This window comes from Panthera uncia, chromosome F2 (genome assembly GCF_023721935.1).
Source record: "Panthera uncia isolate 11264 chromosome F2, Puncia_PCG_1.0, whole genome shotgun sequence".
Taxonomy (NCBI): Eukaryota; Metazoa; Chordata; class Mammalia; order Carnivora; family Felidae; genus Panthera; species Panthera uncia.
In genome coordinates this window covers 64,611,245-64,635,210 of record NC_064812.1, presented here as the reverse complement: position 1 = coordinate 64,635,210, position 23,966 = coordinate 64,611,245, and the positions used below count along the sequence as shown (strand labels likewise).

Genomic DNA, 23,966 nt, shown 5'->3' with positions numbered 1-23,966 from the left:
TGGTATATTCCTTTCTACTGAATTATAATTAATGAAGCATGTGAGTTGTTGCTGAGCACCTATAGATATAATTACTAAGCTCCTTCCTTCCAGGCATTCAGAGAATCAAAGCACGCCTTCAAAGTTATAGTGATGACTAAAATGTGTTCAATATGAACAATAGTTTTATGCACAGCTGTGACTCTACCCTGTTCTAGAAGGACAGATAAAGTACCTTTCTGCAAAAAGCATATACGTACTTTAATAAGGCTGTAATTATCTTTCTGGCAGGGAAGTATTTGTGTGGACCAGGGAGGAATGTCACTGTCACTCTGCACCCTGTGGCTCAGCCTTCCAGAAAGACTAGGGCTTTCACCGTGGACTCACAGAGCCACAGGCTCATCCCAGGCCTTACCAGACATCATCAGGGATCTTTGTGCCAGTTTTGATAGTACAACCATTTGCTAAGAAGTTGGAGTAATTGAGGTTAGTCATTTACAAATATGCTTCACAGCCCTGAAATCCTGAGTTTCCAAATGAAAGGCAGGTCACTCCTTCCCATGTCATTGATTCACTACACTGCACTTCTCTGCCCAGATCCTGCATTGACTTTCTATCTCTCCACCACTTCCTTTTCCCTTGTGTCTGCTGGAATCCTGCTTTCTCTGTAAATAAACTTCCTATATTCTCGTCTCTTCAGAGAACTCTCTCTTTTCATATTCTTGCCCTAATGGAAATGGAATTCTCTCAAGGACAGATTCTTTTGTGGCTTTCTCTTTCGCCACACCACCTATCATGGGACCAGAGGGAAGGAGGTCAGCATTCTCCTGAACCCCAGCATTCTCACATGCTTCCTCATCAATCTTCTAACTTCCAGAAAAAGCTCATCCTGCCTTCAGCATCATGCCATTCCTTGTTTCTTTCCTCTGACTCCTGGGTACTTTCTGATATTACTGTCCCAGGAGCACATCTGTCTCTCCACCTCTAATCTTGTCATCAGCCAATGAGATTCAAAACTGCTATGATGATTCTCTGGTGATTTAGTCCATCCATTCTCAATCACATCAGTCTCAATGATTTACACTCCATTTCAGCCATGACCTCTATGACTAACACCTGAATCTTGTCACCAGCCATGAATGTTCTACAGCAGGACTCTTAATCTTACCCTACACTTTGTCAAGATTTTCTTCCCTCCATTTCCTTGTTGCCCTCAGTCATGCTGTATCTTCTTTCAATATAAAGATCATTATACCTCTCTTGATTCTTAAATTTGACTACATAATTCCTCCTAGACTCTTTTCTTTTCCTATCCAGATTTGATGCCATGGATGAATACTTAAGCTAGTATCTCACTAGGAACCTCACCTTCTTTGATCCTGACCTTTCTGTGGTCCTAATCCAACAAAATCTCAACTCTGTATGAGTGCTACAATCGACCTTCTTTGCAACAAAAACCCCAGCTTTTCTCTTGGTAACCCTCTTTAGCTCATTTCTTCCCTTTTAGTAGATAATTTTGCTTCTTATTCCACGTAGAAAATTTAGCCCTTAGTTATGATCTCTTTCAACTTGTTGACTCTCCTCTTTATAATCTTAACTAGACTCACATTTACCTCTTCAGTCTTCCCGGATAAGGCATCCTTTCTAGTGCTCAAACCCATTTCTCCATTGGTGCATTCTATCCTGTACCATCAGTGTGTCCTTCCCTACTGGTCCCTCCCTTCAGCCTACAGGCATACAAAAGTTTCCCCCTACCCCCTAAAATCCCAAATTTGAAGCAGTCATTGATGCTGCATCTCCACGTAGTCACTCCTCATTCTCTGCCTCTCAGCTTATTTTAACTTCTAGGAGCAGTACTCTGCTTCTTCATGTTCTCACCTCCTATTCACCTCTCTGTACTTTCTCTGTCTTCTGTTCCTGACAATATAATCCCACCATGAGAGTTACCAACACAATTTTCATTGCCAAATCCAAAGGAAACCAGTCAGTCCTTTTCTTGCTGGATATTACTGCACCACATGGCATCACTGATGTTCTCCCTCCTGAAAGTCTCTCATTTCTTAACTTCTGTGACTATCTTGCATTTGCTCCATTCTTACTATTTAATGATTCTTTAAAAAAAAAAAAACCAAACCAAATATCCAAATTTATTTGAATCTGTCTACTCAATCACCTAAGCTAGAAGATTTGAGGTTGTTTTCGATTTCTTCCTTTTCCACCTACATCCAACTAAGTGCAGAGTCCAGGTGGTTTTGCCTATTCACTTTTTTTTTTTTTGAAAGCTTTCCTTATCCCACTACTCTGGTCCTGACTCAAGGCCTCACAACATCTTACTTGGACTATTGTAGTCTCCTATTGCCCCTCCACCCCTACTTACACATGGCTCCCTTGCTTACCTCTTTCAAGTGTGCAGAACCACATACTAGATAGCCTGAGCTCCTAGCCCTGTACATCAGACTTCCCACAACCTGGTCTTCTCTCAACCTCTCCAGCATTATTTGTTTCTACTCCCTGACTTGATTTTGTACACTAATAATACTGAGCCAGTTCAGTTCCCTACACAGGTATTATACTGTTTTTTCCCTTTGCTTACACTGTCCCCTCTGCCTGTAAGTCCCAAGGCTCATCTTCTGCTTAGCGGTCACTGCTCCTGCAGAAAGTTTTATCTGCCCCTGCATTTTTATCCACTTTCTAAGCATTGCTAGGCTGCTCTCCATTCCTCAGAGAAGACCTTCTGTGTTTACAGTGATCACCTGGTGGTAATGGTGAAATGAGAGGTCAGTGTTGTTCCTCCCCACCACCACCTCGTTATTACACTAATAAGCTCCTCAAAGGTGAATATAACTGTGTTACATTCAAGTCTGTTTTCCCCAATTTGAAAAATAGTACCTAAAATGCCATTGTAGGCACTCAATAAAAACCTGAATTGAATACAGCTCTCATTCAGTTCAGTTTAGTACAAATGAATTAAACAAGTGAAAAAGAATGCTTACTTGTACTGGATGTTGGCTTCCTGTAAGAAGGCTAACAGGACTTGGGAACCATTTTTGGGAATATGAACATCAGTAACTGCTCCTTTTGATACATGGAAGATACTGCTGGGCTGCCACAGGTCCACCTATAGTGCAGGAACCAACCTATAATTCATATTCAGTTCAGGTGGGGAAAGATCCACGTCACGGCGTGAAACATGTCACATTTTGGATTTAGACTCAATGCTTTCACCATCAGGGTAAAATTCTTATTTGAATTTGGTCTCCAAATTATATCATATCCACATAGAATTTGATCATCATTTATAAGCAATAAAGACCAATATACAATAAAGTCACAAGGTAAAAATTAGATAAAATAGTTTTAAGTATACCTTTGATATTCTTGAAAATTATTACACAAATCTTTGAATAAGAAAGATATAAATTACCTTATATTTTACTACCCAAGCAAATTATGGTAGCTTGACAACAGCTATCAACAAAGTTTGATAACTTTAAATGGAACAGTCTCCAGGTACTTCTTCCTTCCCCAACACATGCCTTTTACCAATTCCTACTCAGCCTTCACATGGCAATAGAAACATCCCTTTGTCAGGTTGGACTTTTCAGCTAGGGTAGTCTCCTGGTCATAGTTCTTAGAGCAACTCATGCTTCTTTCATTATGTAATTTAATCCTATCAGAATGTAAGCTCCTGTAGGTTACCACCTCATTCTAAGTGCCTAGAATGGAGCCTTGTGCACATCAGCAACTCACGGTTGCATACGTATAGATTCCATGTAATAATTCACTATATGTTCACCACATGCCCAGTGTTTTGCAGGAAAGCAGGAGCTGTGACTCTTTAGCTTACTGTAGTGTTTCCAGTGCCTTGTCTAATGCTCCATATCTGGTAGGTAGTGCTTTACATTCATTGATACAATTACTGAACGCATCTGGGAGGGAGGAGAGCCCTATCTTCTGCACAAGCCGAGAGCTACCTTTCGATTAGGCACAGTTCACCTTTAAAGTCATGTCGCATGGGATCTTCTCTTTCTATTTCTAGCCTTAGTCTGGTACAGGGCCTTGATCTCTGATCTGGTAAGATTTAGTTACTTTATCTTCTCTTAGGTGTCAGTGTCTTCATTCTTTTAGGGAACTCTAAAAGACCAAAAATACTTTGCGACTCAAGGAAATACACCTCTGGTGGTATAATTTAATCTTGAACAGGGCAGAAAGGCATTTGTTTTGGGGACAAAAAGTCTCTCTCTTTTTTTTTTTTTTTGCTTTTGTTTTTTCCCAAGCAGCTGACTCCTCCACTAAGCTGCAAGGGCAAATCTGACTCAGCTAACATGCTAGTCCAACAATCATAGAAAAACAGAAGTGTGGGGCTGGAAGGGATGCTGAGAGGTCATTTCATCCATCTGTCAGCCCTTGGGCAAGGATACATCGAGGACTGAACAAACCTGTCCCCAATAGACGTATCCAAACCACATCTTTTAAGTCTCCAAAAGAGGAGAGTCTAAAAAATCCTAGTTTAACTCATATCCATGTTTAACAAGATTGCAGATGTTTTTCTTAATCCCTTACACTGCAGCACAGTTTCATTTTTTCTTGTTCCACTCTTCAATAAGGAATGGCCGATTTCTTGTCTTTGTGAGATCAAGTACATTGGTATCTTTCACTTTTCTTTATATGATAGATTTTCTGATCCTGTAATCATCTTTGGGACTTGCCTCTAAACCCATTACAGAGACATATTTTTGATATTAAGGTTTGTTACATCCCTTAATGCCAGTGGAGGTGAGGAAATAGTGCTGTATTTGGAGGGTAGAGAGCCATAAGAACCAAAAATACTGTGAATAGCCACCCTGGAGATTAGTTTGTGTGTCATTTTCCAGGGTACATGCTAAAATAAGACTCCTCATCCAGTAGAAGAGAGTAGCTTTCCTATAGGAGGTTCCATTCAAGGAACATACCCCATAGCATGGCCTGGAGAAGGCTTCCTAGGAAATGGGTCTAAAGGAAACAAAACTAATTCGCAAAATCAGGAATTGTACTGTTGTGATATTAGGAAAATAAGTTAAAATGAATTATCAGCTTTTCTCCAATAATATTTTGGGGAGAGGGTTCTTGGATATATAATACATGGGTATTTAACCCTGGGTGGCAGGCATATGCTTATAACAAGATATAGGGACAGCAATACTCACGTGAGATTTTTCAAGTGCCACCCACTTTTTAGGTATTTCTAATTTTTTCAATAATACCTTGAGGTAGGAGCTAATGGTATATATATTTAAAGAATGAGAAGACTCAGATTCGTAGAGGTGAAGTCAATTTTCCAAGGATGCACAGCTCCAAAACAGTGACACAGGATGTACCCACACTCCAGTGCCCATATGTGCTGACTGGGTTAAGTGTCTTTGGGATCTTCTGAGAATACCCCCAGGAGAATAAGCAACATCCAACCTCCTTAGTGTTTGAGGGGGTTTGGTTGGCAGGTTTCACACCCTGGTTTTTCCTGCCAGGGGTTATTTGCCCTATAAATTGTATGTGGGTATTTCAAAGTTCAAATCAGCCCACTCTGGGCAGGTTACCATCATTTCCTTAGGGTGTTATCCCATCTGGATGAATGGTAAACTGCCTCTGAATGGCAAAGCTGGGTGACACTTTATGATGATGACAATGAAGGATCAGTAACCTTGTCAGGATGGCCTCAGATTGTATGCCAACTATCACAGGGTTTTGCTATAAACAACCATGTGATATTGCAAGGAGAGAACGCTCCTCTATGGAAATTTCTGGCCTTGGAATCTGGTGTTTGTTCCCATGTGTTCCTTTCCTCATATGATGACCAGTCACATACAGTCAGATCTATTTAAGAGGTGGAGGAAATTTAGTGTATGGTCAAAAGCATGGACTTTGGAACCTGATGGCCTTGAGCTGGAATGCCCTGCTAGTATCGGCCGTGTGACTTCAGGGGAGGTTTTTAACATTTCTGAGCCTCAAATTCCTTATCTGTATTGGGAATGTAATTAAAAAGCCTATCTACAGACTTTTCTGTAGGATGAGTTGGAAAAACAGAAGTAAAATACATGGCACGAAGTCTGGCACATAGTGAAAACTCAAAAAATATTAGCTATTTGTTGTTTTTTTTTTTCTTTTTGAACACATATGAAAAGAAAAGCTGGAAGCAGTAAAGTTCTACTTCCCATATTTCTGATTAAAATGAAGACTATGATGAGATTATTCCTTTATTTGGACATTAAAACCTGTAGATGGCTTTAAGGAAGAGAGGAGCCAATAAATACACCAAGAATATGAGTAAGGCTGGAATGTTTCCTAATGCAAAGGCAAACAACTGGATTTGAAACCACTGTAGCATGGATTCTGGAATTCTCTGGATTCCAGAGTCTGACTTCCTACAATTACATTTAGGCTCTCCACAGTTAGCATCTGTGTGATGTAGGGTGAATTCCTTAATCTCTTTGGGTTTCACATTCTTCATCTGTAAAATGAAGGTGATGATTACACTTCCTGGTTGTTGTTGTTATAGATTGGGATTACAGAGACTACAGAAAATGCAGTCATTAAGAGCATTAATTTTGGGATTCAAGGCAGGCTGAGCTTGAATCCTGGTTCTGCCAGCTTATTAGCTGTCTGACTCTGGGCAACTTACTTTAGCTCTCTGTGCTTGTTTCTTCAATTATAAAATGGGCTTATAAATACTATATGTCTTATAGATTTGTTAGGCTTAAACTAGTACGTACGAAATGCTTTAAATAGCATCTGGTGAACAGGGGTCATTTGTTAAATGATAAATGATTCAAAATTCAAAAATAATTTCTCTGCAATGAAAAAATATCATATTTTAGTCTAGCACTAATTTCATGGCTCTTTTGGTTCTTGTGCTGTGTTTACTTACTGGCCTGGTCCAGCCTCCATGAAGCATCCACCTGTCTTTCAGGTGACTGATTACATACCTGGTTGAGGTATCACTGAAGGTGTAGTCAGTGTCCCCCAGCAGTTTCTGAATGAGTCCTACATGTGGATATGGGAAGACAGGTGGTATTTCTTCAGCTTGGGAACAGATGGCCTGCCTCCCAGCTGCTTGAAGTAACATAGAAGCATGAGAGAGGAAAGTCCTACTCTGTATTTACTCTTACTTTCTGTTGGTTTGGAAAAGTGTTAGGCACTTATGTATCACATAAGAGGTTTCTAAGTAAGAAACCTCAATATCAAGTTTGTGGTCAGCTAATGTTTAATTTACATAATCATATTAATTACATATTAGCACACATAAAAATCTTAATGCACAGAAAATACTCTCTCTTATATACCCTTAAAATTGTCTTTTTGGTCTGGATCCACTTAACCTTCTTGAATCTTCTTTTAGGATCTCTATGACCTCTTAAGACGTTTTCTGACACCCAAGTTTAGGTCAAGTACCTTTGTTACCTGCTTTCATGTAACTTTTAATTATATCTCATTTTTTACAGTGATTATATTAGTTTCCTAGGGCTGCTATAATGAATTGCAACATACCGGATGGGTTAAAACAAAGAGATTTAGTCTCTCATAGTTTTGGAGGTCAGAAGTCCAAGATCCAGGTGTTGACAGGGCAGTATTTCCTCTGAAATCTCTGGGGGAGGATCCTTCCTTGCATCCTCCAGCTTCTGGGGGCTCCAGCAATTCCTTGGCTTGTAGCCACATTATACCAATCTCCGTCTCCATCTTTACATGGTCTTCTCATCTGTTTCTGTATCTTCTCCTCTTCCATGTCTTCTAAGGATACTTGTCATTGGATTTAGGGCCTGAGTAATCCTGGATGATCTCATCTTGAGATCCTTAACTTAAGGACATCTGGAAACTCTTTTTCCAAATTAGGTCATGTTTACAAGTTCTAGAGACATATATTCTGGGGGGCAATTGTCATATTAATATTAATATCTGTTTTCATATTATCTTCATGAGAGCAGAAACTGTGAAATTCTCCCTTCCATATCTCCAATGCTTGGCCCCAATAGTGGCCCCATATCCCCAGTAGTGGCCACTTCAGCAACACAGTTAAAGAAATGCTTTTATTTTATGGTTATTGTTTGTCCTTGCTCTACTTCTTATGACTTGTTAACATTTCAAATAGCAGGGGGCTGCTGGAAGGTAAACTTAGCCAGAGAATATGGTCTCTGGTAAACCAGACATATGGTAGGTTGTTACAATTGTGGGACTCATTTTACCTAGCTTCATCCGCTCTCTCCTACAAAATGCTAAGTTATCACTTCCCTAAAGCACAGACCCTATAAATACAACAAAAGTCTTCAGGAATTTAGGCAACTCATTGTTTCACCACTGAAGAAAGATGAAAATATGTTATTAACTAATTAGGAGTTAAAATAGTCATAAAAATTAGTGGAGGCCCAAGAGTGGGATAAGTCCAAATGAAAGCATTACTTATAAATTTCATTATAGTAGAAATTAATACTATAGCATGAGTACAGTAAAACCTTCGTTTGTGAGCATAATTTGTTCTGGAAACATGCTTGTAATCCAAAGCACTTGTATATCAAAGCGAATTTCTCCATAAGAAATAATGGAAACTCAGATGATTCATTCCACAACTCAAAAATATTCATATAAAAATGATTATAATACTGTGCTATAATACAAAATAATAGAGAAAAATAAATTAACCTACTCTTACCTTTGAAAACCTTCATGGCTGGTGTGAGGGAGACAAGAGAGAGGAGGGTTATTGTGTAGGACAACTTTCACTATCACTAATGGAATTACTGCTATCCATTGGCTCCATGGAATCTTTTTCTTTTCATGAACTTTAACAAGGAACCTATCCAATGACACTTGCTTTTGTGTCTTTTTGAGGATCTTAACGACATTGTATTGTCATTAAACAGATTTATCACTGCTATGACAGCCTTATTAGGGTAGTGCTTTTCTACAAAATTTTACACTGTTTCCCACATTTTACACATCTCCCTAATCTTGTTTGCAGTGAGAGATTCTTCTGCCTTTTTCTCCTCCTCTGCAGAAGAGATGCAGACATAGACTTCCTATAAAATATTGCAATTTCGGTCACTTTCATTTCTCTATGATTTCCTTCTTAACTTCCATCATAATCATCTCCTTTTTACCGCCTTTCTTTTCAACCTTTTTCTGCATGGGGCCATTGCATATGCTCGCACGGATGTTGACTACAGTACAGTATTAATAAACGCTTGTTATATACTGTATTTAACATAACTGGCAATAAGGCAGCAGAGGAAATGGTCTAAATCTGCAAGCAGCCTGACCTAGTATGAAGTAAAGCATTCCTAAGCTTACTCTTGTATGGAAAAGCAGAGGACTTTCCATAGGTGCTTTGAAGTGACAAAAAATACACTAGTGGCAGTTGTGGGCATCTTCCAATGTTCTGAAAAATCATTGATTTCTGCCAAGCACTGGAGCCTGAGACTGAGCATCTAAGCATGGAAGATGATCAACCACAATCCCAGAGAGAGAGAGAGAGAGAGAGAGAGAGAGAGAGAGAGAGAAACCAACCATTGGCTCAGTTGTGATCATGTAATGTTCTGCAGCACGTACTACTCGTAATGCAAGATATTGCTCACTTACCAAGTTAAAATTTATGAGAAATGTTTGCTCATCCTTCAGAACACTTACAGAACAAATTACTTGCAACCCAAGGTTTTACTGTTCTAGTTATCAGAAAAGCATTATACCAGTGACATCAGGTAAAGGTGGGAAGTTCTGTTTTGGTGTCCATGTTTTCCATCCAATTCTCTTCAAGGCTGAATGCTTATCATCATAATTGGATAGTAAGACTCATTTATTCAATAAAGCACACATTGGAAAAGAAAATGATTTTTAACATTTCCCTGAACTATTAATTGGTACATTCACCAATTTGAAAGGATTATTGAAGCCCATCAAAGATGGAATATATGGGTTGTCAAAAAAGATTTAATTTATTGGCTTGTTTCAACAAGGGGTAATCTCAGAAAGACAAAGAATTTAGGGGATTTGGGCTTTTGTTAGGTGATTTTGTGTAGGGTTTAAGGAACTCAGATTTTTCTCTGGGTTGAATGTTATCAGAATGAAGGGAATTCCATAACTGAATATCTTGATAATTGTATCTAGAAGGTGAAAGAAACAACTGGGACTATAATTGATAAAGAAGCAGTAGTCATATTAGCTACACACAAAAACAAAACAAAACAAAACACAAACGAAAGAACCCAAAACAAGGGATGTTTTGTCATTTTTCTGGTTTGGTCTATTTTTTGTTTTTCCTGTGTTTAGACACGGTCTTATTTTTATCTTATTTCATGAAGAACATAGAATAGTCTTGTCTGATGCTGGTACTCTGTAAAATGGTTAACACAAGAATACCAAGGTCTGGCTATTCGTGTCAGCCTGGCTTCTGGCTGCCAGGAGCTGCTTTCCCCCATCTCAGGATAATTACTATTTTACTACATTCTTATGATAACTAATGGTATGCTAGATGAGGGGTGGGAACTCTGCATTATCAGGCCAGAGTGGCTTGGGGGGGTGATTTGAGTACTAGCGTCATTGGGGTTATGGAATGAAGGATGTAGACCTGTGATGGTTTGCCCAGGAGAAATTAGAAACTCAATGACATCTGACTTTGGCACCCTGCATCTTTCTGTAGCACCTGCAGATCACCACATTTTTCATATAAAAGAGTCGATACTACCTTAATTCCTGCCCTCTAAGTGAACATTTGAAGTCTTATAAATACTAAGGAAAGGTTCCTAACTGCTACACTAGAGACTCTGAGAATTTAGCAGCCATTCAGGAAGATGAAGGCAATATTGTTAGATGAAGGCAATATTGTTTCACTATATTTTGCTAGCTTAAAATAATTCTATTCTTAAGAATTGAGTTAGCATTTTTAGCCTGGTTTTGTAGAATGGATAAAAATAATCAGAAATTATCTCATGCATCACCTGGATATCCATTAACAAGGACATTTGAAGACAAGAGCCCCTGGACTGCATCTCATCAAGTAATAGAGATTTCCCTCCACTTTCTATTGATGATTTATGGTTTTAGCATAGATAATTTTCTCATGATATGTGATTGCTACATCCAGAAGTATTTACTTTGGTGTACTAAACAAGAGTATGCTAATGCATTCACAATAAAATGTTTTTGGCTATTCTCTGGGGTTTAATACTCAGTGGAAAATCGCTTCAGAGTTTGTTATGCATTTATTTTTTCAGATGCTAACTCAAGAATTCTATTATTTATCTCAAAAATCAAACAAAACTCATCTTTGGTTTCATGAAAAAAAATTCTAACTTAGGAAATTAAAAAAATGGTTTCTTTCTGGCTCTTTGTTAAGTTTGCTATGTCATATTCCAGAGACTTAATTTTCTTAATTACAAATAAAGGCCTTAGACTACATTATTTCCAAGTTCCCCTCATACTCTATAAATTCTGTCAGACTCAGTGTGGTTTTCTGAATATAAAGGTTTACATTTCTCTAGGAAAATCTCTTTCAAGTTCACCCACATTTACCTTCTTACTCTCAGAGTTAGAAAAAGACCCTCTCGGGGCGCCTGGGTGGCTCAGTCGGTTAAGCGGCCGACTTCGGCTCAGGTCATGATCTTACAGTCCGTGAGTTCTAGCCCCATGTCGGGCTCTGTGCTGACAGCTCAGAGCCTGGAGCCTGCTTCAGATTCTGTGTCTCCCTCTCTCTCTGCCCCTCCCCTGTTCATTCTCTGTCTCTCTGTCTCAAAAATAAATAAATGTTAAAAAAAAATTAAAAAAAAGAAAAAGACCCTCTCAACAATTTTGCACTAGTATCATCTTTGAGTGATCAGTTATATTGACTTATTAGGTCAGTATGGAAAATGATATATAAAGAAAACTAATTTTTAAAAAGTTACTTTCAAGCATTTTTCTAAAGCAATTAGAAGATTAAATGGAAACCACATAATTTTTTTTCTATATTAGTTGTTAGCTGATGAAAAGATCAGGGAGGAATTCTCAAACTGGAGGGCCAAATGATCAAGCAACAGATCATCATCCTTTGAACAACCTAGAGGATTTATAGATTGTTCTGTCTCTCTGTTGTTTATGAGAATAGGCTGATTTCTAAAAATCAGCTATGGTAACTAGCCTACATCCTTTCACTCTTTACTGAGCACCTACAGTGTCTCAGCCATCAATCAAGCTATGTACTGAGGATGCAATGATGAGTAAGACACAGCGTGGCCTGCCAGGACTAAGCAGACATTACATGCTTAGTCTATAGAGGGAAGACACACTAAGGCTGTTTAATTACATTTGGGAAGTAGTTTGAGAAAAGTTTCCCAGGAGAGGTGTTATTTATACATAATACTGAAGGGTGAGTAGGAGTTAGCTTGGAAAAGGTGGAGGGAAGTGGGGATAAAAGGCATCATTCAGAGGCTTCCATATGAAACGGTTTGTGTCAGGAATGGAAGAGAAATCTTGAAGTTTACCTGAGCCCTGTGATCCTGGAAAACAGTGATCTCACGGCCCCTTTGTATTCTAGAATGGCTTACTGTAAGGAACCATTCTCCCCATATAAATTTGAAAAACCTCACAAATTTCCCCTTTATTTACCTATGACAAGCTCAGACATAGACCCTTAGATTCTCATTCTTTGCTTAATAGTTAGCTGAATTGTTTGTCCCCATTGATCAGTCTAAACAAAATGTCTGTTACTTTGACAAGTGTTAGTTAAGCTTTTCTCTTTCCCCCAGGCCTCAGAACTTTTACCCACCCTCACTTGCTACAGCCTTTCTGTAACAGTCCTTCCTGAGCATTAACTGACCTCAGTGAAACATCCTCTGATTTTACTGTCTGGTCAAGTCCCTCCAGCTTTCTGCCCACATTCCATGTGTTCTTTCTAGCCTTGTTCACACTTCCCCCTAGGAAGAAAAGCCCTTTTCTGCTAGAACTGATACATTAATTCAGCAAAGTTGCAGGATATAAAATCCTGTGCAGAAATTGGTTGCATTTCTATACACCAATAATGAAGCAGAGAAAGAGAAATCACAGAGCTAGATATAACAATCCTAAAATTTGTATGGAACCAGATAAAAACCCAAATAGCCAAGGTAATGTTGAAAAAGAAAAGCAAAGCTGGAGGCATCACAATTCTGGACTTTAAGCTGTATTACAAAGCTGTAATCATCAAGGCAGTATGGTACTGGCACAAAAAACAGACACATGGATCAGTGGAATAGAGAACCCGGAAATGGACCCACAAAAGTATGGCTAAGTAATCTTTCACAAAGCAGGAAAGAGTATCCAATGGAAAAAAGTCTCTTCAGCAAATGGTATTGGGAAAACTAGACAACGACATACAGAATGAAACTGGACCACTTTCTTACACCATACACAAACATAAATTCAAAATGGATGAAAGACCTAAATGTGAGACAGGATATCATCAAAATCCTACAGGAGAACACAAGCAAGAATCTCTTTGACCTCAGCTGCAGTAACTTCTTACTTGACATGTCTCAGTAGGCAGGGGAAACAAAAGCAAAACTGAACTACTGGGACTTCATCAAGATAAAAACCTTCTGCACAGCGAAGGAAACAATCAACAAACTAAAAGGCAACCAAAAGAATGGGAGAAGATATTGGCAAATGACAATGGGATAAAGGTAATTATCCAAAATCTATAAAGAACTTATCAAACTTAACAGCCAAAAAAGAAATCACCCAGTTAAGAAATGGGCAGAAGACATGAACTGACACTTTTCCAAAGAAGACATACAGAGGGCCAACCGACACATGAAAAGATGCTAAATATCACTCATCATTAGGGAAATACAAATAAAAACCACAATGAGATGGGAATACAAGCTGGTACAGCCACTCTGGAAAACAGTATGGAGGTTCCTCAAAAAACTAAAAATAGAACTACCCTACGACCCAGCAATTGCACTACTAGGCATTTATCCAAGGGGTACAGGTGTGCTGTTTCGAAGGGACACATGCACCCCCATGTTTATAACAGCACTATCAACAATAGCCAAAGTACTGAAAGAGCCCAAATGTCCATTGATTGGTGAATGGATAAAGAAGATGTGGTATATATAGACAACGGAGTATTACTTGGCAATCAAAAAGAATGAAATCTTGCCATTTGCAACTATGTGGATGGAACCAGAGAGTATTATGCTAAGTGAAATTAGAGAAAGACAAAAATCCTAGGACTTCACTCATATGAGGACTTTAAGAGACAAAACCAATGAACATGAGGGAAGGGAAACAAAAATAATATAAAAACAAGGAGGAGGACAAAACAGAAGAGATTCATAAATATGGAGAACAAACTGAGGGTCACTGGAGGGGTTGTGAGAGGAAGAATGGGCTAAATGGGTAAGGGGCACTAAGGAATCTACTCCTGAAATCATTGTTGCACTATATGCTAACTAATTTGGATGTATTTAAAAAGAATAAAAAATAAAATTAAAAAAGACACAATGAGATACCAGCTTACACCTGTAAGAATGGCTAAAATTAGCAACTCAGGAAATAACAGATGTCAGCGAGGATGCAGAGTAGGGGAACACTTTTGCACTGCTAATGGGAATGCAAACTCTTGCAGCCACTCTAGAAAACAGTATGGAGGTTCCTCAAAAAATTAAACATAGAGTTACCTGATGACCCAACAATGTAGTACTAGGTATTTATCCAAAGGATAGAAAAATGCTGATTCGAAGGGGTACATGCACCCCAATGTTTATAGCAGTGCTATCAACAAGAGCCAAATTGTGGTAAGAATCCAAAGTCCATTGACTAATGAATGGATAAAGTATATGTAGTCTATTTACAATGGAATACTAGGTCAGCAATCAGAAAGGATGAAATCTTGCCATTTCAACAATGTGGATGGTACTAGAGGGTATTATGCTAAGCGAAATAAGTCAATCACAGAAAGACAAATATCACATGATTTCACTCATATGTGGAATTTAAGAAACATAACAGATGAACATAAGCAAAGGGAAGGAAAAACAAGATAAAAACAGAGAGTGAGGCAAACCATGAGAGAATCTTAAATAAGGAGAACTGGGGGTTGCTAGAGGGGAGGTGGGTGGGGAATGGAATAAATGGGTGACGGGCATTAAAGAGGGCACTTGTTGGGATGAGCCCTGGGTGTTATATATAAGTGATCAATCACTGGGTTCTACTCCTGAAAACAATACTACACTGTATGTTAATTTAAATAAATTTAAAAAAAATTAGCTGAAGAAGCAAAAAAATCTGAATATACTTAATTAAGAAAACTGAATTATTTAAAAATATATATCCTTCTTGACCCCTTAAAAAAACTAGCAGGTTCAGGGGAGCTCTAACACATATGCAACACATAATATCAAATCTTATTTTAACTCTTCCACAGTTTAGAGAAATTAAAAATTTCCCTAAAATAATTTCATTAAGCTAGTATAATCTTATTTTTTAGTTAAAAAAAAATGTTGAGAGAGAGAGACACATGTACATGCAAGCACAAGTGGGGGAGGGGGAGAGAGAAAGGGAGAGAGAAGATCTCAAGCAGGCTCCACCCTGAAAGCCCCCAATGGGGGCTCAAACTCATGAACTGTAAGATCACGACCTGAGCTAAAATTAAGAGTTGGATGCTTAACTGACTGAGCCACCCAGGAGCCCCAGCTAGTATAATCTTTAACATGAAAGAAGAAAAAATGCAAGAATAGCATGAGTAATTATAAGCCAAGCTTACTTATAAATGTGGTGACAATCCTAAAAATGTGTATTAGCAAACTAGATATAGAAAGGTTCAAAAATCATGACTGAATACAGTTGTAGCTTAACATTAGAGAAACCTATTAATGTATTTCATCATGTTAATAGACTATTAAAAAACTATGATATCAATACATTCAGAAAAATCACTTTTCAAAATTCTACATCTATTAATTATAAAATATCTGTAGAAATTAATAATGAAAAAGTACATTTTCTGAACCTTTTAAAGGGCATGCACCAAAATCTTCAGGAAACATTTATACACAATGGTAGTGTCAGAACCATTTATTTTCAAGTCAGACACAAAGCAAATGTACTGTAATACCAATTTTTTAGACTCTCATGCTGAGGATCATTGCCAAGAATCAAAAGAATAAAGAACAAAAAGGCCAACAATCAGAAGGAAGAAACAAAATTTTCATTATTCACAAGCTACTATCTACAGAGAAGTCAAGAGATTCCCTACAGGTAAACTATGAAAATTCAAACATTAGCAGCATTTACAGATATAGTATCAATGTAAATATATATATACACATCAATGTAAATATGCACTTGTTGGCCTTGAAATATCTTTACTAAAATAACATTAAATGAAACAGGTTACAGAATAGGAGGTGTAAGTGATGTCACCAAAATGGCCACATAGGAGATCCCAGTCTCTGTATTGTAACAAAAATCAACAATTAGACAGCTATACATGAACAAAAACAATTCTGGAAGAGCTCTGGAGTCCACTTAAGAAATTTTAGTCACACACTGGAACAAAACACCTGAGAATAACTGCACAAGAAGGAAGACAGCTTCATTTTGTGTGCAACATTCCATCAGCCAAGCTGGCATTGCTCAGGGCCAAGGGGAAACTTCCCAACTATAAAGAGTTCTTTTATCTGGAAAGGAGAACTAGGGTGAGAAACCTGCTTCCCTACTCTTTTGGAACACTGCATGAATACCCTGCTTCAGTTTCATCTCACCCAGACTAGCAAAGCTGAGATGCAGATAGATGGCTAGGAACAAGAAAGAAAAGCAGGGGCTGTCAATAGCAGCCACACAGTGGGAGTGATCACAGTTCACCGTGACCTGCTCTAAAGACAAAACCAGTAGCTTTCACCACTGAAGAAGGAAGCAATGGCCAGCACAGCTGCCACAGACCTCTAGTAGATTTCACCTTCTTTCGTATCACAGGTATTCATGTTTGCTGATGCCAGCCAACCTGAGTCAGTTCCAACTTCTTCCTGCCTTACTGGAATCTGGGAAACACACTTTTTAAGATGGAAGTTTAGAGTGAAAAACACTTGGATTAGGAAAAAAGATTTCAATACACAACCTAACTTTATACCTCAAGGAATTAGAAAAAAAACTTAAAAAAGTTTGTTTCCTTATATCCTAAATCAGCATATGGAGGGAAATGACAGAGATCAGAAAAATAATAGAAAAAATTAACAAAACCAAGAGCTGGTTTCTGAAAAAAATAAGTAAAATTGATGAAACCTTTAGATAGGTTAAGAAAAAGGAAAGAAGCCTCAAATAAAGTCAGAAAGGAAAGAGTGGACATTATTACTAATGAGACAGAAATGGAAAAGATAATGAGATTACTATGAACAGCTACATGCCAAAAAATTGGACAACCTAGAAAAAAATGGATACATTCCTAGAAATATGCAAATTACCCAGAATGAATCATGAAGTAATAGCAAATCTGAACAGACCAATCATGAGTAAGGAGATTGGATCATTTATAAAAAACCTCTCAACACAAAAATGTCCAGGGCCAGATGGTTTCACTGGTTAATTATACCACCCATTTAAAGAAGAATTCATGCCAATCCTTCTCAAACTCTTCCAAAAAATTGAAGAGGTGGGAATACTCCTTTAAAGGAGTTTAAACTTAATTTATGAGACTAGCATTACCCTGATACTATAAGAAAAGTATGAGTTGATATGCCTGATGAAATAGCTGCAACAATTTTCAAAAAAAAATTTAGCAAACTGAATTTAACACATATTAGATCATACACTGTTATCAAATGGGATCTATCTCTGAGAAACAAGGATTGCATACAAATCAATTAATGTGATACACGACAGTAGAACAAGAGATAAAAATTATATGATCTTTTCAATAAACACAGAAAAAGCAGTTGTTAAAATACAGCATACTTTCATGATAAAAACACTCGACAAATTGATATAGAAGGAATATACTCCAAAATAATAAAGGCCATATATGATAAGACTACAACCAACATCAGACTCAAGGATGAAAGGCTGAAAGCTTTTCCTCTAAGATCAACAAGACAAGGGTGCTCACTCTCACCACTCCTACTCAATATAGTTCTGGAAGTGCTATCCAGAGCAATCAGGCAAGAAATAGAAATTAAAGACATCCAAATTAGAAAAGAAGTAAAACTGTCTTTGTTTCAGGTGATATGAACTTATATAGAGAAAATCCTAAAGACTCCATCAAAAAATAATTAGAACAAATTCAGTAAAGTTGCAGAATATAAAAATCGATATGCAAAAATTAGTTGTATTTTTTATACATTAACAGTGAACTATTAGAGAAATTAAAAAAACCCATTGCATCAAAAACAATAGAATATTTAGGAATAAATTTAACAATGGAGATGTAAGATCTGTACATTGAAGACTACAAGATTCTGATGAAAGTAACTGAAGACATAAATAAATGGAAAGATTTTCTGTGTTCATGGATTAGAAGAATTACTGTTAAAACGTCCATACTCACTAAAGCCATCTATAGATACAAGGCATTTCTATCAAAATTCCAATGGCATTTTTCACAGAAAGAGAACACATCATAAAATTTGAGTGGAATCACTAAAGATCTTAAATAGCTAAAGCAATTCTGAAAAAGAATAAAATGGGAGGCATCATACTTCCTAATTTCAAACTATACAATAAAGCTATAGTAGTCAAATCAGTATGGCGCTGAAATAAAAACAGAGACATAGGTCAATGGAACAGAATAGAGAACCCAGAAATAAACCCACATATATATGGTCAACTAATATTTAATCAGGGATCCAAGAATACTCAATGGGCAAAGGATAGTCTCCTCAACAAATGATGTTGGGAAAAGTGAATAACCACATGCAGAAGAATTAAAGTGGACCTTTATCTTGCACTGCTCACAAAAATAACTCAAAATAGATTAAAGATTTAAACATAAGAATAGAAACCACAGAGCTCCTAGAAGAATACATAGGGAATGAGCCCTTGGACATTGATCTTGGCAATGACTTTTTGATATGCCACAAAAAGCAAAGGCAACAAAAGCAAAAATAAACAGTGGGACTACATCAAACTAAAAAGCCTTTGCCCAGAACAATCTACAAAATGATCATCCTACAGAATTGGAGGAAACATTTGCAAATCACATATCTGATAAGTGGCTAATATACAAAATATATAAAGAACTTACATAACTGAATAGCAAAAGGAAAACAAAACCCCAATGATCTAATTAAAAAATAGGCAGAGAAACTGTGTAGATATTCTTCCAAAGATGACATACACATGGCCAATATGTACATGAAAAGGTGTTTGACAACTGAAGGATCTAGAAAAAGAAAAGACAAAACCAGAAATTAGTCAGATGAAAGGAAGTAATACAGATTGGGGCAGAAATAAAATAGAAACTAAAAAACCAATAGAATGGGTCAATAAAACCAGGAGTTGGTTCTTTGAAAAGATAACTGATAAAACTTTAGCAGACTCCTCAAAGAAAAAAAAATGGGGTCAAATGAAAATAATTGAAACAGAAATAACAACTGACATAGAAATACAATTATGAGAGATTATGAAACAAACAACATATATGACAACAAACTGGACAACCTGGAAGAAATGGATAAATCCTAGAAACATATAACCACCCCAAACTGAATTGGGAAGAAATACAAAATTTGAACAGACCAATTACCAGCAATGAAATTGAATCAGTAATCAAGAACTCCAGATAAGCAGAAGCCCAGGACCACTGACTTCACAGGTGAATTCTACCAAACATTTCAAGAAAAGTAAATATCTATTCTTAAACTACTTCAAAAAACAAAAGAGGAAGGGAAGCTCCAAATCATTCTATGGGGCCAACATTACTCTGATACCAAAACCATATAAAGACACTACAAAAAAAGAGAACTAAAGGCCCATATGTTTGATGAACATAGATGCAAAAATCCTCAACAAAATATTAGCAAATTGAATCCAACAATACATTAAAAAAATCTTTCACCACGATCAAGTATGATTTCTTCCTGGGATGCAAGTGTGGTTCAATATTTGCAAATCAATCAATGTGATACATCACATCAACAAAAGATAAAAAAACAACATAATTTCAATAGATGCAGAAAACTTTTTGACAAATTACATCCATTCATGATTAAAAAAAAAACCTCTGCAAAGTAGGTTTAGAGGGAATATACCTCACTAAATAAAGGCCATATATGAAAAACCCACAGCTAACATCATCCTCAATGGGGAAAAACTGAGAGCTTTTCCCCTAAAGGACAGGAACAAGATGTCCACTCTCACCACTTTTATTCAATGTAGTACTGGAATCCTAGCCACAGCAATCTGATGAAAAAGTAGATGAGAAAGTCTGATGAGAAGTAGAACTTCTTTACCAATTTGGTACTATAGCAGAAAGCTGCTTTCACAGGAAGGAAGGACCAAATCAGGTAAACAGGTAAATTGGGCTACAGACTGCTAGCTGGCTGTGTTGCAGGTGAAGCAGCCCAGAGCGGAGATGATTAACAAAAGTAAATGTGCCTTGTTAACTCTGAGGTCACATGTCCTACCTGTCTCATCCTTTAGGCTAGCTAAGGTAAACAGGTGGTGCCTCCTGTAGGCTGTAAACAACCTTCCGCCTGACTGCCCAGAGCCAATATATTTTTTTTAACCCAAACCCCTAACCCCAAGTATCTTCAAAACCCCCTTTCCCTCACATCCACAAGTTAATGTTCACAGATTCATTGTCTCTTTGTGCATGTCCATGGCCATGTTTGTAAGCCTTCTGATCCTAATAAAAACAGGGCAAGGACCCTTATTCGGGGCTCTGGTCTTTGCCTGAACATTAGCCATCTCTCACTTTTTATCCTGCATCCTGCTCATTTGCTGGCTAAAAGAGAACTTTAGACTTAGAGTCTACGACAATACACAAAAATAAACTCAAAATCAATTAAGGAGTTAAATGTGAGACCTGCAACAATAAAAAATCCTCAAAGAGAGCACAGGCAGTAATTTCTCTGATAATGGCCATACCAACATTTTCTAGGTATGTCTCCTGAAACAAGGGAAACAAGCAAAAATAAACTATTGGGGCTACCTCAAAAAGCTTTTGCAAAGCAAAAAAACAAAACAAAACGAAAACACAACTTACTGAATGGGAGAAGATATTTGCAAATGACGTATCTAATAAAAGGTTAGTATCCAAAATATATAAAGAACTTAAACTTAATGCCAAAAAAATTCCGTTTAAAATTGAGAAAACAGTCATTTCTCCAAAGATGACATACAGATGGGCAACAGACACATGAAAAGATGTTCCACATCACTTATCATCAAGGACATGCAAATCAAAACCATGATGAAGTATCACTTCATACATGTCAGAATAGCTAAAATCAAAACCACAAGAAACAACAAGTGTTAGCAAGGATGTAGAGAAAGGGGAGCCCTCTTGCACTGTTGGTGGGAATGCAACCTTATGCAGCTACTGTGGAAAAGAGTATGGTGGTTCCTCAGACAATTAAAAATAGAACTACCAATCTTCAAGCAGTTCCATTACTGGGTATTCACCCAAAGAATATGAAAACACTAGATTTAAAAGATATATGCACCCCTGTGTTTATTGCAGCATTATTTACAATAGCCAAATTACGGAAGCAACTCAAGTGCCCATCACTAAGTGAATGGATAAAGAAGAGGTGGTATTTATCAAGTGGAATATTAGCCATAAAATAATGAAATCTTGCCATATACAACGACCTGGATGGAGCTCGAGAGTATAACGCTAAGTGAAATAAGTCAGAGAAAGATAAACATCATATGATTTCACTCATGTGGAATCTAAGAAACAAAGAAAAAAGAGACAAACCAAGAAACATACTTAAATTTTTTTTAACGTTTATTCATTTTTGAGAGACAGAGCATGAGTGGGGGAGGGGCAGAGAGACAGAGGGAGACACAGAATTCGAAGCAGACTCCAGGTTCTGAGCCATCAGCACAGAGCCCGACACAGGACTCGAACTCATAAACTGTGAGACCATGACCTGAGTCAAAGTTGGACACTTAACCAACTGAGTCACCTAGGTGCCACATCCAAGAAACATACTCTTAACTATAGAGAACAAACTGATGGTTAACGGAGGGGAGACGGATGGGGCAACAGGTGAAACAGGTGAAGGGGATTAAGAGTACACATCATGAGCATAGAATTGAGTCAGTATATTGTACACCTGTAACCAATATAACACTGTTAAGTATACTGGTATTAACATAAAAAAATACCAATTGGAAAATGGGAAAATAAGAACAGGATATTAAAGAGAAATTGCACTCCCATATTCATTGCTGCATTATTTATAATAATATATGGAAATAATCTAAGTGTGTGCCAATGGATCCATTTATATACGTATGGATAATTTTATCTATATACAAATACATAAAAAAGATTATAGGGGTGTCTGGGTGGCTCAGTTGGTTGAGCATCCTGAGCCTTGATTTTTGCTCAGGTCATGATCTCACAGTTTGTGAGATTGAGCCCTGCATCAGGTTCTGTGCTGACAGCATGGTGCCTGCTTGGGATTCATATTCTCTCTCTCTCTACCTCCTACTACCTCAAAATAAACTTTAAAAAAGATGATGTATATGTATGTATTAGTTATATATATGATTATATATAAAGAGGGAGAATATATACAACAGATATTATTTAGCCCTGAGAAAGAAGGAAACCCTACCATTTGTGACAATGTGGATGAATCTGGAAGACATCATGCTAGGTGATAGAAGTCAGAGAAAGAAAAATGCTGCATGATTTCACTTACATGTGGAAACTAAAACAACCAATCATAGAAACAGCAAGTAGAGTGGTGGTTATCAGGGGCTGGGGGTGGGAGAAATCTAGTGAGGGGGTCAAAGGGTACAAACTTCCAGTTATAAGATGAATAAGTTCTGGGGATCTAATGTACATTTTGATTATGCCTAACCATGCTATATCATGTACTTCAAAGTTGCTAAGAGACTAGATCTTAAATGTTTTCACCTCCAGAAAGAAATGGTAATTATGTGATGTGATGCAGGTGTTAGCTAATGGTATAGTGGTAATCATTTTGAAATATAAATCAAATCAACATATTGAACACCTTAAACTTTTACAAGCTTGTATATCAATTATATCTTAAGAAAGCTGAAAATAAGAAGTGTGACTATAGTATGATGTCATTTTTGCAAAAAAAATATGTATATTTAAGTACATAACAAATTGGGTGAACACAAAATTGGCGGGGAGGGAAAAGAGCAATAATTCAAACAAAGACATTTCAATTCTATAAGAGAATGTTGATAACTAGCAGAGAATACTACCTTACTGCCATTTACAAAGTTTCCTTTATCACCTCCTTGTTCCTCTCAACTCTTTCATACATTCTGCTTTGAAACCTGCCTGTTCACCAGGGACAGGCAACTGGTAACATTATGGAAAGATTGGTTTAGTCTCCTTTGTAATCAGGGAATTATATATTAAGTCAAAATGAAATAGCAAACAGATGTGAGATTTACAAATATTAAAAATTCTGACAATACCAAATGGAGTCTGGAGTGTGGAGTGATGTAAAATTTCTTACACTGCTCCTGAAGCACATTGGTAGAAACACTTTGGAGAGCACATGCCAATTTCTGGTAAAGAATAAACATGTATTTCTCATCAATTCCACTTGCAGGTATATATCCCAGGCTGTGTTTCCTAAACAGCTGATGCCCTGGAACAATCACAAGGAGTACATAGAGGGTCCATGGGATGTGTAAAATTTTCGAGAGAGAAGACTTCAGAATTAAGTTTTTCAGACCTACCTACCTACTTAAAAGCAGGTGGGTATTTCTTTTGATTTTTTTTCACTTGGCAATGTATCAAGGACGTTTTTCAAGTTACTGCATACAGATTACACTGTGTGGGGGCACCAGTCATT

The 23,966-nt window shown here is 37.3% G+C and overlaps 1 protein-coding gene and 1 long non-coding RNA gene across 4 annotated transcripts in view; one reads left to right on the top strand and one right to left on the bottom strand.

Annotated features, from left to right (window-relative positions):
- The window catches only part of CPA6 (carboxypeptidase A6), a 349,273-nt gene that overhangs the window by 107,522 nt on the left and 217,785 nt on the right, over positions 1-23,966 (bottom strand). For all 3 annotated transcript variants that reach the window (XM_049633669.1, XM_049633668.1, XM_049633670.1), the window contains one exon: positions 2,973-3,097. In XM_049633669.1, the coding sequence (XP_049489626.1) occupies positions 2,973-3,097 (125 nt within the window). The remainder of the gene's footprint in view (positions 1-2,972; positions 3,098-23,966) is intronic.
- The window catches only part of LOC125924854 (uncharacterized), a 101,463-nt gene that overhangs the window by 75,555 nt on the left and 1,942 nt on the right, over positions 1-23,966 (top strand). The window contains exon 4 of the long non-coding RNA XR_007458601.1: positions 23,721-23,868. This is a non-coding gene — a long non-coding RNA (uncharacterized LOC125924854). The remainder of the gene's footprint in view (positions 1-23,720; positions 23,869-23,966) is intronic.